Raw genomic sequence first — 17,661 nt, 5'->3', positions numbered from 1 at the left:
GTGGGGGAGAGAGAGCATGTGGGTGTGGGGGAGAGAGAGCATGTGGGTGTGGGGGAGAGAGAGCATGTGGGTGTGGGGGAGAGAGAGCATGTGGGTGTGTGCGTGGGAGAGAGAGCATGTGGGTGTGGGGGAGAGAGAGCATGTGGGTGTGGGGGAGAGAGAGCATGTGGGTGTGGGGGAGAGAGAGCATGTGGGTGTGGGGGAGAGAGAGCATGTGGGTGTGGGGGAGAGAGAGCATGTGGGTGTGGGGGAGAGAGAGCATGTGGGTGTGGGGGAGAGAGAGCATGTGGGTGTGGGGGAGAGAGAGCATGTGGGTGTGTGCGTGGGAGAGAGAGCATGTGTGTGTGTGCGTGGGAGAGAGAGCATGTGTGTGTGCGTGGGAGAGAGAGCATGTGTGTGTGTGGGAGAGAGAGCATGTGTGTGTGTGTGTGTGGGAGAGAGAGCATGTGTGTGTGTATGTGTGTGTGTAGGGTGAAGTTGTTTAGAAAGATTACTCCCTGGAAGGGCATGGAAGAAAAAGCACTCATGGATTACTTCAGGCATGTGTCATCTGGAAAATGTTTTCTCCAGAATGATGCCACTAATAATGTACAACTGTTTATGCCTTAATTCCTAATTACAAACTCTCCAGCCTTCCGTTGTTATGCCAACATTATACCGGGGAGGGGGTGGAATAAGAGTTATATTTACAAATAAACCTACTGTGACCAGGCCCCCTCTCCCCCATCAATTTATGAACATTTGATTTTTGCAAACTATAGAATTAACAGGACAGAAACAGGCCATTCGGCCCAACAGGTCTATGCCGGTGTTTATGCTCCACTAGAGCCTCCTCATTCCCTATTTCATCTATCCCTAGCAGCATAATCTTCTATTCCTTTCTCCCTCATGTAGAATCATAGAATCTTACAGCACAGGAGGCCATTCGTCCCATCGTACTTGTGCTGGCTCTTTGAAAGAGCTGTCCAATTTAGTCCCACACTAAAATGTATTTTAATAAGTAATAAGCATCAAGTCTCTTGTAAATAATGGCCATTTAAACAAAGTACCAGTGGGCATCCAGTGTCAATGGAACCAGGAAGAATTGAGTGCCTTTTGGGAGGGGGGAAATATTGGAGGAGACAGCTGCAGTACCAGTAATATCCCACAGATGGTGCTGAGGAGCTATTCAAAGCTCCTGCTCTCCGTCGCCATCAGGAGGATCTTAGTGGCGCTGCAGCTGGACATTTATTTTCACTTCTGGCAATTTGCAATCTTGCATTTTTAAAAAAATATGAAAAGAGCCTTCTGTTCAATTATTAATTAATTTACTGCAGATGTAGCTGAGAATGTGGATAGCTCCCATCTGTCCCACCCAGTAGATTTAAATGATGACTGCGCAAAGTCAGTCAGTGAGGTTTCAAATGAAATTCCTACAAGTAATTAGGAGTAACTTTAACTGACATCTATTTTACAAGGAGTTACTGAGCTGATACACACACCCGCACGTCCGAACACACACCCGTATATAAACATACATATGAACACACACATATGAACACACTCACATATCACAATCGTCTCACAAGCTCCTCACATGGGCTTCTCCAATCTTCTGAAAAGTGGACTGATTAACACTGTAGTGAGGTATAGCTAGGTACAAATCTTTAAGCAGTTTTAATACAATCAGCAAGTGAATACTCATAGCAAATCTCACCTTACTTCAACTTAACTTCAGTCTCTCCTTGTAAATAAGCCACACAGCCCTGTTCTGTTTATCAGGTTAACCTCCACTTGTTTACGGCCACTCCATTAACACGAGGCCTCGGTTCATCTGAAGGGCAGCACCTCCGACAGTGCAGCACTCCCTCGGGACTTCAATGAAGTGTCAGCCTAGGTTATGTGCTCGAGTCCTGAGCAAGGCATGAACCAATAGCCTTCTGACTCAGGAGGAGGGAGTGCTCGCACTGAGTCCAGCTGGCACTGTATGTGAATGAACTATAAGCTAAAAATGACATCAGGAAATCAGTGCTCCCCGGACCCATCAGTCAACATTAACGGTGAGAGCATGGAGGATAGGGTTTAGTGCTTAGGAGCAACAAGAGATGGAGAGAAAGAAGGAGAGAGGGGGGTGGGGCGAGAGAGAGATGGGGCAGAGGGAATGCAGGGAGAGAGGTAGAGAGGAGGACCGAGGAAGAGAGTAGGGTAGGTTGAGGAGGGAGAGCAAAAGAGAGCGAAGGATGGAGAGAACGAGACAGAGAGAGGGAGAGAAAGGGATAAAAATGGAAAGTTGGAGAGAGAAAGATGGCAATAGGGGAGAGATGTTAAGCATTAGAGGTAGCCCACATGCCTGAGACCAGCCTGCCCCCATCCTCCTCCACTGTGCCCCTTTCCAGTGCTCTCCCCGATTTACTGCACACTCACCTCTGCACTGTAGAAGGTCCTGGCGACCGTACGAGGCTTCGCCACGTTGGCCTGCGTGCTGGCGTTCTCGTTGGCGATGGACTGCTGGGCAGCAGCGAGTATTTCATCCAGTCGGTCTGTGGGCGCAACAAAGAACCCAGTGAGGTCAGAGCATCTCAACCGAGAACCCACAGGGTGGGCTGTTCGAGCCCACCCTGGGCTCAGATCTCCTCCTTACACCATTCAGTCTCTAACTCCCGAAAATGTTTCGCTGCCATTTCCCCTTACTCTGTCCCCTTCCTCACATGGACAAAACATGGCCCCTCACTCCCTCTCAGACCACCAGATATGGCCCCTCACTCCCTCTCAGACCACCAGACATGGCCCTCACTCCCTCCCAGACCACCAGACACTGCCCCCTCCCCTCCCCTCCCTCACACTTGTAAAACACGGCCCCTCACTCCCTCGGACTGCCCAACACAGTCCCCTCTCCCTATCAGTCTGACAAACACAGCCCTCCCCCCTTCCTCAAATCAAAAAGCAGCCCTGCCCCTCCCTCCAACTGATATACACAGTCCCGCCCCTCCCTCTGTCGGCCAAACACGGTCCCGTTCCCTTCCTCAGACCTCCCCTATCAAAGAGTGCTGAGCACAGCGCCCACATCCCATTTTCGGACCTGCTCTGCATTTTCCCGTTTTTAATTTTAGACTTCCAGTTCCAGTTTCTTTATCCCCTCTCTCTCTCTCTTTTAACACAACCACTCTGAGCCTGGCCTGTGATCCTCAGAGTTTCTATGGGTGGAGGTTTTAGGGTCCAGCATTGACTATTTACTTAATGCCATTTGATAAACCTTCCGCCTCTTCTCCGTGGTTTGTGGAGGCTCATAATCTGAAAGACACAAAGATACACACAGGCAGACTGTTAGAGGTCAGGTGCAGCCAAGTGTCTCCTGGGATCATGGGAGGCCTGTGGATTGTCCTTAAGAGAGACCCCAAATCCCACAGACCGAACTGTCTCAGGGCAATTGAAGGGGGGGGTGGGAAAGAGAGAGAAGTATTGAGGGCATGAGGCCTTGTCCCCTGCCCAATTTAGGAACTTGGGGAGGGGGCTTTCAGCGGTGAATAGAAGCGCAGGATTACTCGAATTTGACGGCTAATTCCAACCCAGGACACCTGGCGTTAAAATCAGACATGTTTTTACAACAAATCGTCAGAAAGGCTGGACGTGTTTCAAAGTGTTTTTCAATGGGGCCGTCTGTGTAACTCACTGTCTGCTGGTCAGACCCACAGGGAGGGACCAGGCCCCTTCGTTCCCAACGAACCCACCGGTCAATATCTCAGATCCGCAGGCGGTTTCCAATCTTTCAAAACTTCGCTATTCAGGCTTTAGCAGAAGTGGGCAGTTCCTAATTTGCCTATTATAAATCTCAGCTCGAACAGGAATAAACAGCAAGTTACTTACCGTGCTGTTTCGGGAGGAAAAAGATGAATGAAATCGGTCGAGAATGAGGGTGGTGGAGTAATGGAATGATACCCCCAATCTCTCCCACACAACGTGCACCCTCAGCCCCACCTGTGCTGTGCATCAGCCCCTACGTCAATTTAAATCAGTGCAGAGACTGAGTGGTTCAGTCGCTTTGAGCACTGACCTGGGATACAATCCCAGCCCAAGCCAATGGGATTAAAGTTTTCTTTCACTACTGGCCTCTATCGCTCCGAAGTGAAATGAGTTAAAGGGCAAGTCTCAACACAGTCCCAAAGAGCACAAGTCCATGGCACACAACTGAGCAATCTCAAATCAGTGAGGCCACAGGGTTCCAGTGTAGGAAATGGTAAATGTCAGGCTGGTACAGTAGTCTGCGGAGTTTGGGATCAAGATGTTATTGGAACAGTAAAAAGAGTTCTACTCTGCATTGTACCTAAACTGTATTTGATGGGACAGTGTGTGGAGAGAGCATTACTCAGTATCTAACCCGTCCTGGGAGTTTTTGATAGAACTGTGTAGAAGGAGATTTACTCTGTATCTAACCCGTGCTGTACCTGCCCTGGGAGTGTTTGACAAGGGAGCTTTACTCTGTATCTAACTCGAGCTGTACCTGCCCTGGGAGTGTTTGATGGGACAGCATAGAGAGAGCTTTACTCTGTATCTAACCTGTGCTGTACCTGCCCTGGGAGTGTTTGATGGGACAGTGTAGAGGGAGCTTTACTCTGTATCTAACTCGTGCTGTACCTGCTCTGGGAGTGTTTGATGGGACAGTGTAGAGAGAGCTTTACTCTGTATCTAACCAGTGCTGTACCTGCTCTGGGAGTGTTTGATAGGACAGTGTAGAGGGAGCTTTACTCTGTATCTAACCCGTGCTGTACCTGCCCTGGGAGTGTTTGATGGGACAGTGTAGAGGGAGCTTTACTCTGTATCTAAGCCGTGCTGTACCTGCCCTGGGAGTGTTTGATGGGACAGTGTAGAGGGAGCTTTACTCTGTATCTAAGCCGTGCTGTACCTGCCCTGGGAGTGTTTGATGGGACAGTGTGGAGGGAGCTTTACTCTGTATCTAACCCGTGCTGTACCTGCCCTGGGAGTGTTTGATGGGACAGTGTAGAGGGAGCTTCACTCGGTCAGTGGTGCTGACACTGAGATACCAAGTGGAACCAGCATCCCATTCTCTGCACTGACCTCCCTGCAGTTGAGCACAAAACTTGACAAAGAGAATAAGTGAAAATTGTCCCAAATGGGCAGTGCCAATCGATCAGCTGAGACTGCACCCCCTCTTCCAAAAAAAAACTCTGGTCTGCAGACAATCTGCTCCTTAATCAACACCGCTGTGTAAACGGATTGCTGGCGATACACAGACAGGCACGCAGATGGAGAGAGCTGGTCGACTGTCAATTCTCGCTGACTTTTCTGAGGAGCTTGATTTTCACCCCGTGCTCTTCCAACCCTATCCCTCGAAGATCGGAGAATCGGTCTCAGGTCTCCCTTCTTAGGTAAGGTGTGCTGGCTTTGGTGAACGAGATTCACCAGGATAGTACCTGGGTGAAGATACTGGATTATGATGACAGACTGGGCAAACTGGGGTTAAGTCCGCTGGAGGTGAAGGATGTGATTTGATCGAGGTGATTAATGATGCAAATTGACCATAAGAAATAGGAGGCAGGAGTGGGCCATTCGGCCCCTCGAGCCTGCTCCACCATTCAATAAGATCACGGCTGATCTTCTACCTCAACTCCACTTTCCCGCCCGATCCCCATATCCCGTGATTCCCTTAGTGCCCAAAAACCACGAGTGACCATGTAGCCAAGTAAACTCTGTTCCGTCTATTAAGGGGACCTCAGAACAAGGGGATACAATCTTAGAATTCAATAAACTAATTAAAAACAAACCCAGGAAAAAGGACTTCACACAAAGGGTTGTGAGAATTTAAATGCACTGTTCCAGACGGCCACGGATCAAGGATTTAAAAGGAGGTAGAAGATTTGAAGGGAAGGAATGGTGTTTAAGGGTATGGAGAGAGGGTAGGAAATTGAGATCAGCAAGCTGCAATGGCTAACAAAACGGCAGAGCAGGATTCACGGACCTGCTCCGATTCCTGCGTTTTTTCTCTGCCTCTCGATCCTCCCCCCTCGTTTCACTATTTGAGTATGTGAATTTGGAGATGTTCCCTGATGTTAATGAGGGGGAGAGGAATTCAATGGTTTATCGGAGGTTGTGGGTCAGTAGAGACTGGAGATGCCCTGCAACATATTTGCGGACGGAGTGTTTTTTTTTTAAAAAGACGCAAATATGTTTTCCGTGTGACATATCCGTCACTCACCGGTCTTCTTGTTCCATGGGGAGGCTGTTGGGGGAAAGAGAAAACAGTTTCAGTCGGTCTAGAAGTTCAACGGGGAACAATCACACCAACTAGAATCACAGAACCATAGAATAATGCAGCACAGAAGGAGGCCATTCAGCCCATCATGCCTGTGCCGGCTCTTTAATAGAGCTGTCCAATTAGTCCCATTCACCTGCTCTTTCCCCACAGCCCTGTAAATATTTTCCTTTGAAGTATTTATCCCATTCCCTATTGAAAGTTATTATTGAATCTGCTTCCACCGCCCTTTCAGGCAGCACATTCCAGATCATAACAACTTGCTGCGTAAAAATTTTTACCCCCATGTTGCCCATGGTTCTTTTGTCGATCACCTTAAATCTGAGTCCTCTGGTTACTGACCCTTCTGCCACTGGAAACAGTTTATCCTTATTTACTCTATCAAAACCCTTCATGATTTTGAACACCTCTATCAAATCTCCTCTTAACCTTCTCTGCTCTAAAGAGAACAACCCCAGCTTCTCCAGTCTCTCCACACGACTGATACCAGGGATGAGGGACTTCATTGTAGTAAATCTCTTCTGCACCCTCTCCAAGGCCTTGACATCCTTCCTAAAGTGTGGTGCCCAGAATTGAACACAATATTCCAGCTGGGGCCTAACCAGTGTTTTATAAAGGTTTAGCATAACTTGCTTTTGTACTCTATGCCTCTATTAATAAAGCCAAGGATCCCATATGCTTTTTTAACAGCCTTCTCAACTTGTCCTGCCACTTTCAAAGATTTGTGTACATATACCCCCAGGTTTCTCTGTTCCTGCACTCCCTTTAAAATTGTACCATTTAGTTTATATTGCCTCTCCTCATTCTTCCTACCAAAATGTATCACTTCACATTTACATCTGCCATGTGTCTGCCCATTTCACCAGTCTGTCCATGTCCTCCTGAAGTCTGTTACTATTCTCCTCACTGTTTACTACATTTCCAAGTTTCACGTCATCTGCAAACTTTGAAATTGTGCCCTGTATACCCAATTCCGGGTCATTAATATATCAAAAAGAGCAATGGTCCTAATACCGACCCATAGAACCAAGAACCATCGAAAAGTTACAGCACAGAAGGGGGACATTCGGCCCATCGTGTCCGCGCCAGCTCGAAGAACAACTAGGTGCCCATTCTAATCCCACCTTCCAGCACCCGGTCCATAGCCCTGTAGCTTACAGCACTTTAGGTGCAGATCCAGGTACTTTTTAAAAGAGCTGAGGGTCCCTGCCTCTACCACCAATTCGGGCAGCGAATTCCACACACCCACCACCCTCTGGGTAAAAAAGTGTCCCCTGGGGGACACCACTGTAAACTTCCCTCCAGTCTGAAAAACAACCATTCTCTGCTTTCTGTCCCTCAGCCAATTTCGTATCCGCGCTTTAACTTGCTATGGGTTCGTCTGTAATTATCATTAGTTTTACTGAAGTGCACAGAGCTGTCTAAGTCTGTTTGTTGACCCCATCTTAGCCTTCCCTTAAGGCCAGCAGACAAGTATGATAATTGTGGCCAAGGGCATTAAAGGATATGGAGCCAAGGCGGGTGGATGGAGTTAGGATTCAGATCAGCCGTGTTCTCACTGAATGGCGGAACAGGTTCGAGGGGCTGAATGGCCTACTCCTGTTCCTATGTTCCTACCAACTATTAACAGATAAATCTGTGTTGATTGGCAAACGCACCATCCTGTGCCATAACAGGCCAGGGGTGGGGCCCAATATCGATTCCTTGTATATTTTGCGTTAGCAGCTGACCTTAGCCGGAATAGTGATGGGTGCACAATTGGCCTCAGTGCCACTGGATTAGGTAGGGGTAAGAATCAGCCAGGGTTCCTGATTGGTACCCAGTGCCATCTCCCCTTTCCCTCCGCCACTTCCTAAAAAGTGCCATCACATGGATGTTGACTGCGATGCCCCCCCATAGTGGAATAGCCAACCATCACTTGGATCCCCACTTGGCTGAGATCAGCTAACTCAGCATGGACCAGTGATTGAGCTCTACATACTGTGTGGCATCTTTACCCCCGCACCCCCCCCACCACCACTACCACGGCGAGCTGGCTAAGCAGCACTTCCATTAATCTTAAGACGTGCATCAGATCTCCTACTGTTCCGCTGTAAAATCCTTCAACTTTCCCTCAGGACAACAGTGAACAAAATTTAAAAAACGAATGAAGAGAGTTTTGTTTCTCATGTCGCACCCAGACTCAATTATTCACTGTGCTGGTCGTCATGGAGATTTGATTCTGTGCCTACTGCAGTTTGCGGCAAGTTTGATCGCATAAATCTGTATTTTCCTTAACCCTTTTTTTTAAATCTCCACTTTCTCCCCCCACCTCCCCAAGTTCATCCTCCATCCGGCAGGAACAGGAGGAGGCCATTCAGCCCTTCGTGCCTGTTCCACCATTCAATGAGATCACAGCTGATCTGTATCCTAACTCCATCCACCCGCCTTGGCTCCAGATCCCTTAATGCCCTTGGCTAACAAAGATCTATTGATCTCAGATTTAAAATTATTAATTGAGCCAGCACCTCCTGCTTTATGTGGGAGAGAGTTCCACACTTCCACCAGCCTTTCCTAACGTCTCTCCTGAATGGCCTGGCTCTGATTTTATGGCCCCTTGACCTGGACCCCCCACCAGCAGAAATGTGATGTTGGCCATTTTCTCATCCTCTCCCCCCCGCCTCGTCCCACCCTGCTGTCATGTGATGCTTTGTACAACAGCTCATCTGGGAATGGACTCCACTGAAGCTGTCCAATTCGAGCGACAAGGAGATGCTTCAGGGTTTAGAAGTTAAGCACGAGAAAACTGTTTCGCTCTCCTATAAAACGTCAGTGATGGGACAACCCTCCCAGAGTGGGAATATTGGAACTGAACCACTTATAAAGCTACTTACAAAGTAACATTGCCCTCTGCTGCTGGAGCACTACAAGGGGGAGGAAATTGCCATGTAACCGGGCAGTGCGGTGAAATTTTTCAAGACTGAGATCAATAGATTTTCGATTTGGCGCTTTATAACCTTCTGGCCTCAACATTGAGCTCAACAACTTCAGATCATAACCCATAGTTTCTCAGGCCGCGCGCGGGTGCAGGTAACGGTTCTGCTGTTGCCTCTGGACCCATCTTTTGTTTCTTTATTGCCCCATTACCATTGTCCCTTTTGCCTCACACCGCCCTTCCTTTTTGTTCTTTCCTCCCCCACCCCCCGAAATCCACTTTTCCCTCGCTCTGTACTTGCTAATAAACTGTTTAATCTCTAACTTCTTCCAGTTCTGATGAAAGGTCATTGACCTGAAATGTTAACTCTGTCTTTCTCTCTCTCTCCACAGACACTGCTGAGTATTTTCCAGCATTTTCTGTTTTTATTTCAGATTTCCAGCATCCTCAGTACTTTGCTTTAGTTCAGTAGATTTTTGTTAGGTTAAGTTAAGGTTATCAAGGGATATGGATCAACAGCGGGTAAATGGAGTTAAGGTACAGATTAGCCGGGATCTGACTGAATGGCGGAACAGGCTCGAGGGGCTGAGTGGCCTCTTCCTGTTCCTATGTTAGACAAGGGCTTTTCATATCTGGGATTGGGGTTCAAATCCAGACCAGACTGATGGAATAGATGTATCTTTAGGACAGAGAGCAGGAGAAAGTTTTTACACGGAGGGCTGTGGTGATTAAATCAGAAACTATCAGCGGGTAATTTGAATCTAACCTGCCCAGCGGGAATCTGACAGGATTGGAATGGCCACCTGTTTACACCCGGCCCGAACTTCCTTTCAACTGAATGGAAACTAAAATCAGGCAGAGTATAAAAGGGGCAATCGGGTGGATCCAGTCAGTAACCCGCGGGTTGGGTTTAAATTAGCCCCAAGTCGACATTTAAGAATAGGTTAGATAGGTGGCCGAAAGGAAACGGGATAAAGTGGGAACAGGGTGGCCACATGGGATGAGGACTATTCCTCGTGTGGAGGATAAACCCCAACATAAACTGGTTGGGCCGAATGGCCCGTTTCTGAATTGTAATTTCTATGTAATTCCTCGCTCGGCTAGGCTGTAAGTTTCCTATGTGAGATGACAGTCTCAATTCAGCTCCTACTGGGCATGGACCCATAGCACCAACTCATCTTCTCACTGAGAGGCCATCGGGAGAACGGTGCAGGAAATGGAGAACTGCCACACTGGTGCAGCAGGGGGGGCGCTCTTCTGAGATCGGGGCTGAGGCGCATTGTCGGGGTCGAGTTAAAGGAGCTTTACATTCTTTTCTTCATTCTCGGATGTGGGCGTCGCTGGCGAGGCCGGCATTTATTGCCCATCCCTAGTTGCCCCTTGAGAAGGTGGTGGTGGGCCTTCTTCTTGGACCGCTGCAATTCCGTGTGGTGAAGGTTCTCCCACAGTGAGTTCCAGGATTTTGACCCAGCGACGATGAAGGGACGGCCGATATATGTCCAAGGTGTGTGACTCGGAGGAGAACTTGGAGGTGGTGTTGTTCCCATGCACCTGCTGCCCTTGTCCTTCTAGGTGGTAGAGGTGGCGGGTTTGGGAGGTGCTGCCGAAGAAGCCTTGGCGAGTTGCTGCAGTGCATCCTGTAGATAGGACACACTGCAGCTACGGTGCGCCGGTGGTGGATGGAGTGGATGTTTAAGGTGTTGGATGGGCTGCCGATCTGCCAATAATTAAGCATTGACACTTGGCGCATGGAATGGAAAGCATTCTGTTCCCCAGCACTAACATTTGACGACACACAAAAAAACCCCAATGCCACTTCCTCCTAATTGGCACAGATTGGAGACTGAGAGAGATTGTCTACAGGACACACAATTCCTGGTTTCAGAACACACTTGGATAAAATGAAATCCTTCAATTCGAAAGCACGTCAACTTGCCCTCTCCTCCAACCCATTGAATAATAACTAGCCTGAAGTCCAATGCCACAAATCCAAACTGGTTGGGACCAATCTCCACAAAGGTTACTGATTGTTTGGAGTGCAGATGCTGTGACGTGTATCTGTCTGAGCATCTAAAAGCTCTGTGTCTGTCACATTTCAGGCATCACACTTTTATTACTGATGCAAAACAATCTTCAAAGAAAAAGGAAAGAAAAGCCAGTCATTTTCTGCTGGTATTTCTGACTTTGGGGAGGAGCCAGAGATTTACAAGTAGCCGCCAATCTACAGAGAAACAGATACCCTCTAATTGACCTCAGAGTGCCTCAATATACAGGGATTAGACATGTGGCCTTAACAGCTCTATCACAGCAGCAGAATAATACTATATGTATAATGCTTCTGTCCTTCTAAAAGTCCATCAACACTGTAAGCAATGCCATAGGAGAACTGCTGGTAAAGCCAAAATGTAGGCAGAAAACACGTTTTTTTATACAGGTATACTTGTAGAAAGTGAAAACACCCTCAGTTTTTATAAAGTATGTGGGGGGAGCGCGAATCAGACTTTCAGATTTGTGGAGTTGGGACTGTATGCGACTTTGACCTCTCACCTTTAGGATGAATGACCTTTGACCAGGAACCTGTCACTTACCTTTTTGCACTAGGCAGGGGTCAGTGGGCATTCATCAGGAGGAATCGGATGAAAAAGGAGGAGAAAGGAGAAGAAAAGAAAAGGGGTTTTAATGTTTCATATGAAAACACTACCAGAGATTGTTATTTAAAGAGCCAGTCTCACCATCAGGACCCTTAAAGGAGACAGTCTCATCCCATGAAGATCCCGGATTGATGGGGAATATCTTGTGCCTGACATAACTCCAGCAGATAAAACCATCAAAAGCAGCTAAAGCTAGGGCTCCACAAAGCAAGCTTAAAAAGAAATTAAAGAGGTAAAAAGAATTGAGCTACCAGCTATTCTGGAGTTTACAGTACCGAGTCTTCCCCTCAGCTCCATACCACTCCTTTAAAACTAGTGCTGGTTCTTTGCATCTGATTGTTAAGAAGGATCCTGGGGGTGAGACACACTCTACAGTGAGATCCTCCAGACGGAACAAGTTTTCTTCACTTTAGAGGTGAATGAACTCTTATTCCTGAGACTGAAAGAGTTAATGATGCAGGAATCAAGTGAGGTGCTTGTAGGTGTCAGCTGTGGCTCAGTGGGTAACACTCTTGCCTCTAAGTCAGAAGGTTGTGGGTTCAAGCCCCACTCCAGAGACTTGAGCACAAAATCTAGGCTGAGCCTCCCAGTGTAATATCAAGGGAGTGCTGCACTGTTGGAGGTGCTGTCTTTTGGATAAGACATTAAACCAAGGTACCGTTAGGTGAACGTAAAAGATCCCATGGCACTGTTTCAAAGAACAGGGAACGTGTCCTGATGAATATTTATCCCTCAATCAACATCACTAAAACAGATGAATCTAGTCATTATCATGTTGTTGTTTGTGGGATCTTGCTGTGTGCAAATTGGCTGCCATGTTTCCTACATTACAACAGTGACCGTACTTCATTGGCTGTCCTCAGATTGTGAAAGGGGTTTTCTTTCTTTTAAATGTTCATGAGCAACACTCATAGTGTCAGTCCCTCTGCTCTACTGGACCGGTAGTGTCCTTACTGCCACTCTGTTTTCCCCCCATGCTGCTCCTCCCCCAACACCCTGCGGATTATCGCTGGCAGAAGCCAGCCATCATCAGCATTAATGAATCGAGGCCTTGCAAATGAAAAAAAAAATGCTTCAAATCCAACTCAATTCCGGCTTATCTCCGAGCTGCAGCTGTTTATCAAATGAATTAGTAATCTCCCATGTCCCTCAGCTGCCAGGCTAGGCTGCGGCCTAGTTTTGTGTGGGTCAGAAGGGGGTGGGAGGGGCGTTTTGTGCAATGCAGGTACCTCAGCAAAGGCAGCTATTGTTCCCCAGAGGGACGAAACCTTTGTAAAACATGCAGCTTGCCTTTCCTTTATCCATTTCACAAGATTGCTAGAAACTGATGCAGTCGCTGAATTGCTTTAAGAAGCACAAGAAAAAAGCCGCTATTTAAATTCGAAACTTCCCCCCTTCTTTCATCCATCTCTCGGCCTTTTGAGATTATTTGTTCCACACTTGTAACTTCTCAAGAAATATTTTATTTTGTCATTTTCTCCTCTCTCCCCCGAAGGTGCCGACTCGCACAGAGTTACAGCTTTCACGGGTGCAGAATGTCCTCCCTTATCATGCCCAGGAGGCCTATTTTTCCTACGGAGGTTTGACAGAGGGGCTTCTTGGGATTTTGGGGCACCAAAGCTGAGTGGAGGTTGCCAACCCTCCAGGATTGCCCAGGAGTCTACAGGATTTGAAGATTAATCTTCAGGGCACTGCTGCGGGCAAAACCCGGGGAGAAAAATCATAGGGGCGTTAAAAAGAACCGTGTTTTTTTTAGTTTCTTCGAACACTTTCATTTATTAGTTATAAAAATATTGGAGATGGGGGGAAAAAAAGGCTGTTTGAGAGTCAAGATTAGTCCAATTGGGTAATAAAGAGACAGTTCGCTTTCCAATTGGCCGTGGGAAGGTGGGGCTCTGCGAGGATGGACCAATGGCGGGAAGGTGGTGGGCCAGGCCCGGGGCGGGGGGCAGGGGGGGGTCATGTGACGAAACCTCCAGGAATACACCTAACCAGAGTTGGGAACCCTATAGCTGGCCGTGATGGGGTCCTCACCCAATGCCAACGTACCCTTCCCAGCGGAGGGCAGTGGATTGCAATCAGGAGTGAAAATTCTGGCTGTTTCTCCTCCTCCCTTTCCCCAGCCTGAGGCAAAATACAACACTCACCCTGTCCGTCCACCTAGATGGAACCAACTGACTCAATGGGGACTGGGGACCGAACCTGAGGCCTTCTGGTTCGTATAGTTCAGCCGTACGCTAGGCACATGCCTCTACCCACTGAGCCATGGCAGGGTGGCTTTTTTTAAGGGGTTTGAGCCCATGTCTTTTTCAACTCTACCACACAGTAGCAATAGATACTATCTGTTCTCACGATTGTGGCTCAGTGGGTAGCACTCTCGCCCCTGACTCAGAAGGTTGTGGGTTCAAGCCCCACTCCAGAGATTGAGCAAAGAAGCTGGGCTAACACTCCCAATACAGTACTGAGGGAGTGCTGCGCTGTCGGAAGTGCCGTCTTTTGGATGTGTTGTTAAACCAAGGCCCAGTCTGCCCTCTCAGGTGGACATAAAAAAGATCCCATGGCACTATCTTGAAGAAGAGCAGGGAGTTCTCACCGGTATCCTGGCCGATGTTTATCCCTCAACCAACATCACTAAAACAGATTATCTGGTCATTGCTGTATGTGGGACCTTGCTGTGCGTAAATTTGTGCCGCATTTCCTACCCTTCTGAAGTACTTTGTTGGCTGCAAAGTGCTTTGGGATGTCCTGAGATTGTGAAAAGAGCTATAGAATCATGCAGCTCAGAAGGAGGCCATTCAGCCCATCGTGCCTGTGCCAGCTCTCTGAAAGAGCTACCAATTAGTCCCACAAGGAATTCCCTGACTGATCCAGGTGTGCGCGGATTGTCAAAGCGGAGCGTTTCGCGCTGCTGGTTCCCAGCTGTGGAGCGGATGGTTATTACCAGTAGAATCCCAGCAGTAGGCTGGTTGCTAACCGTCTCCCGCAGGCGGCGGCACTTGGGGAAGGGGAGACCTCTGGCGAGGCAGAGAGGGGATGAATACGTACAGAGCGGCCAGTATCAAACAAATCCCAGTTGTGGGATGAGCCAGATGCCTCAGTCCTCCAATTCCACTACAAACATAAACATAGTTACGACTACAAGCTGCATTTACCACACAGGACGCAGGGTCTGGACAACAGGTATTAATGAACTCTCACTCTTCTTTCTCATCCTTTATATTTTGTTTTTCCCTGTATTTCACTTTCTCCCTTCATTGACTACCTGTGGGATTTGCAAGTGTTTTCTCTCGGCAGCGTGCGATCGCTATGGAGGTGGAGCTATCCCAGCATTCAGAGGGCCGGTGAAAGTCCTCTATTAAAACTGTAGGGTTTATAATTTTAATAATCTTAAAATGCTGTATGTTTCAGCTGCCTCTCTCAATGCAGGTATCAGCCATGGCTCAGTGGTAGCACACTTGCCTCTGAGGTAGAAGAATGTTTAAGCCCCACTCTGGAAATCTAGGCTGGCACTTCAATGCAGAACTGAGGGAGCGCAGCACTGTTGGATGTGCCATCTTTCGGAGGAGATGTTAAACCGAGGTCCTATCTGTTCTGGCAGCTGGGTGTAACAGATCCCATGGCGCTGGTGGAAGAAAGTTGTCCAGGTGTTCTGAGCCATGGCAGGGTGGCTTTTTTAAGGGGTTTGAGCCCATGTCTTTTTCAGCTCTACCACACAGTAGCAATAGATACTATCTGTTCTCACGATTGTGGCTCAGTGGGTAGCACTCTCGCCCCTGACTCAGAAGGTTGTGGGTTCAAGCCCCACTCCAGAGATTGAGTAAAGAATCTGGGTTAACACTCCCAATACAGTACTGAGGGAGTGCTGCGCTGTCGGAAGTGCCGTCTTTTGGATGTGTTGTTAAACCAAGGCCCAGTCTGCCCTCTCAGGTGGACATAAAAAAGATCCCATGGCACTATCTTGAAGAAGAGCAGGGAGTTCTCACCGGTATCCTGGCTGATGTTTATCCCTCAACCAACATCACTAAAACAGATTATCTGGTCATTGCTGTATGTGGGACCTTGCTGTGCGCAAATTTGTGCCGCATTTCCTACCCTTCTGAAGTACTTTGCTGCCTCTCAACCAACATCACTGGTCATTTGTATCGTTGCTGTTTGTGGGACCTTGCTGTGTGCAAACTGGCTGCTGTGTTTCCCTACTTTACAACAGTGATTATGCTTTAACAGAGCTTCATTTTCTGCCCAGCGCGTTAGAGGATGTGAAAGGCACGATATAAATTCAAGTTCTTTCTTTCTCTCCAACAAATTAGCAATTCCAAATGCCTGTTAATCAAACAAATCCCGCGTTCCTCTCTACAACCTGAACTCTAAGTGACCCCACCAACCATTTCAAGAATGCAGAGCAGAAACATGTCTAGCCTTAAAGGGACACACACCCGTTCTTATAAAACAACACATTCTCTGACCAGCAACACAGGACACTCGCTAATATCCACATCTAAAATACATTAAAAGTCTTGCGTATAATGTGCACTTACAGTAATTGTCACACTTAGTTTTTGTGACAGTTTCTCCGTCACACTTTCTCTGACACACTTAAGTTACAAACCAACCTACTGTTTGATTCACCACGCGCAATGCCACAGGTGATCTACAAATACATATCGTGCAATTGAGAGCTTGGCACAAAACACTAGTGCACCGGATACCTGGATGTGATTACACGTCAACAGTGTATCTGAGGGCTTCACACATTGTCATAAACCACTGGTTTGCACGGCACATAGAATTACATAGAATGTACAGCACAGAAACAGGCCATTCGGCCCAACTGGTCCCATCCCGGTGTTTATGCTCCACATGAGCCTCCTCCCACCCTACTTCATCTAACCCTATCAGCATATCCTTCTATTCCTTTCTCCCTCATGTACTTATCTAGCTTCCCCTTAAATGCATCTATGTTATTCGCCTCAACTGCTCCATGTGGTAGCGAGTTCCACATTCTTACCACTGTCTGGGTAAAAAAGTTATGTTGTAACATAAATAAAGGGGTTAACATTTCTGTTAAGATAAAAGAGAGGGCAACTTCAGACGAATTCATTAAGTGTTTGGACGTTAGTGTAATTTGAGAGCCAAGGAGTTAATAAGCATAAGCTGAGTCCTCAGTCAGTGTGCATGGGTGTGCACACATGAGGGGATGGGAATTCTTTTAGCCATTTTGTTTTTACTGAGGGGCTGTTTCACCAGGATGACTATCATTTGTTGTGAGATTGTAAACCGAGCACCTATTACAATTTATACACTGTATAAAGATATTTCTTTAAGTTCTTACCTAGGTCCTCAAGTTCAGAGGTCATGGATTTTGAGCGCAGGGCGATAGCGGGCGGAGTCAGTCGTTTGGTCTGCGTCGTGACTGAAAGAAAAAATATTTCATCCGATCGTAATGATCTCAGCCATTGTTCGGTGAGGCTGAGAAACTGTCAAATCAAACACTGATAATCAATAAAGCCCCTGGAAGGGAGAAGGGGCGTTTCCCCTTTGTGCATTCTGGGTTCCCCCCTCCATAGAAGGATCTTGGACTGTGTTGTGCTTTAGGTAAATAAGTGTCAGCTTGACTTAGTTGGTAGCAGTCTTGCCTCTGTGGGCTCAAGTCTCCACTCCAGAGACTTGAGCACATAATCTAGGCCGACAGTCCCAGCGCAGTACTGAGGGATTGCTGCACTGTTGGAGGTGCCGTCTTTTGGATGAGATGTTAAACCGAGGCCCCCGTCTGTCCTCTCAGGTAGAAGTAAAAGATCCAACGGCACTGCTGGAAGAAGAGCAGAGAACTGTCTTCATGTCCTGACCAAGAT

At 47.6% G+C, this 17,661-nt stretch overlaps 1 protein-coding gene across 1 annotated transcript in view; it reads right to left on the bottom strand.

The window, feature by feature from the left end:
- Positions 1-17,661, bottom strand: part of shank1 (SH3 and multiple ankyrin repeat domains 1) — a 153,410-nt gene that overhangs the window by 8,622 nt on the left and 127,127 nt on the right. Inside the window, exons 17-21 of the mRNA XM_067974247.1 lie at positions 17,142-17,222; positions 9,735-9,746; positions 6,191-6,214; positions 3,214-3,270; positions 2,404-2,519 (exon numbers count right to left, since the gene is read on the bottom strand). Of these exons, the coding sequence (XP_067830348.1) occupies positions 2,404-2,519; positions 3,214-3,270; positions 6,191-6,214; positions 9,735-9,746; positions 17,142-17,222 (290 nt within the window). The remainder of the gene's footprint in view (positions 1-2,403; positions 2,520-3,213; positions 3,271-6,190; positions 6,215-9,734; positions 9,747-17,141; positions 17,223-17,661) is intronic.

Source organism: Heptranchias perlo, chromosome 40, assembly GCF_035084215.1.
Source record: "Heptranchias perlo isolate sHepPer1 chromosome 40, sHepPer1.hap1, whole genome shotgun sequence".
Taxonomy (NCBI): Eukaryota; Metazoa; Chordata; class Chondrichthyes; order Hexanchiformes; family Hexanchidae; genus Heptranchias; species Heptranchias perlo.
Note: the sequence above shows the minus strand (reverse complement) of the source record. Positions and strands in the feature narration are given on the sequence as shown.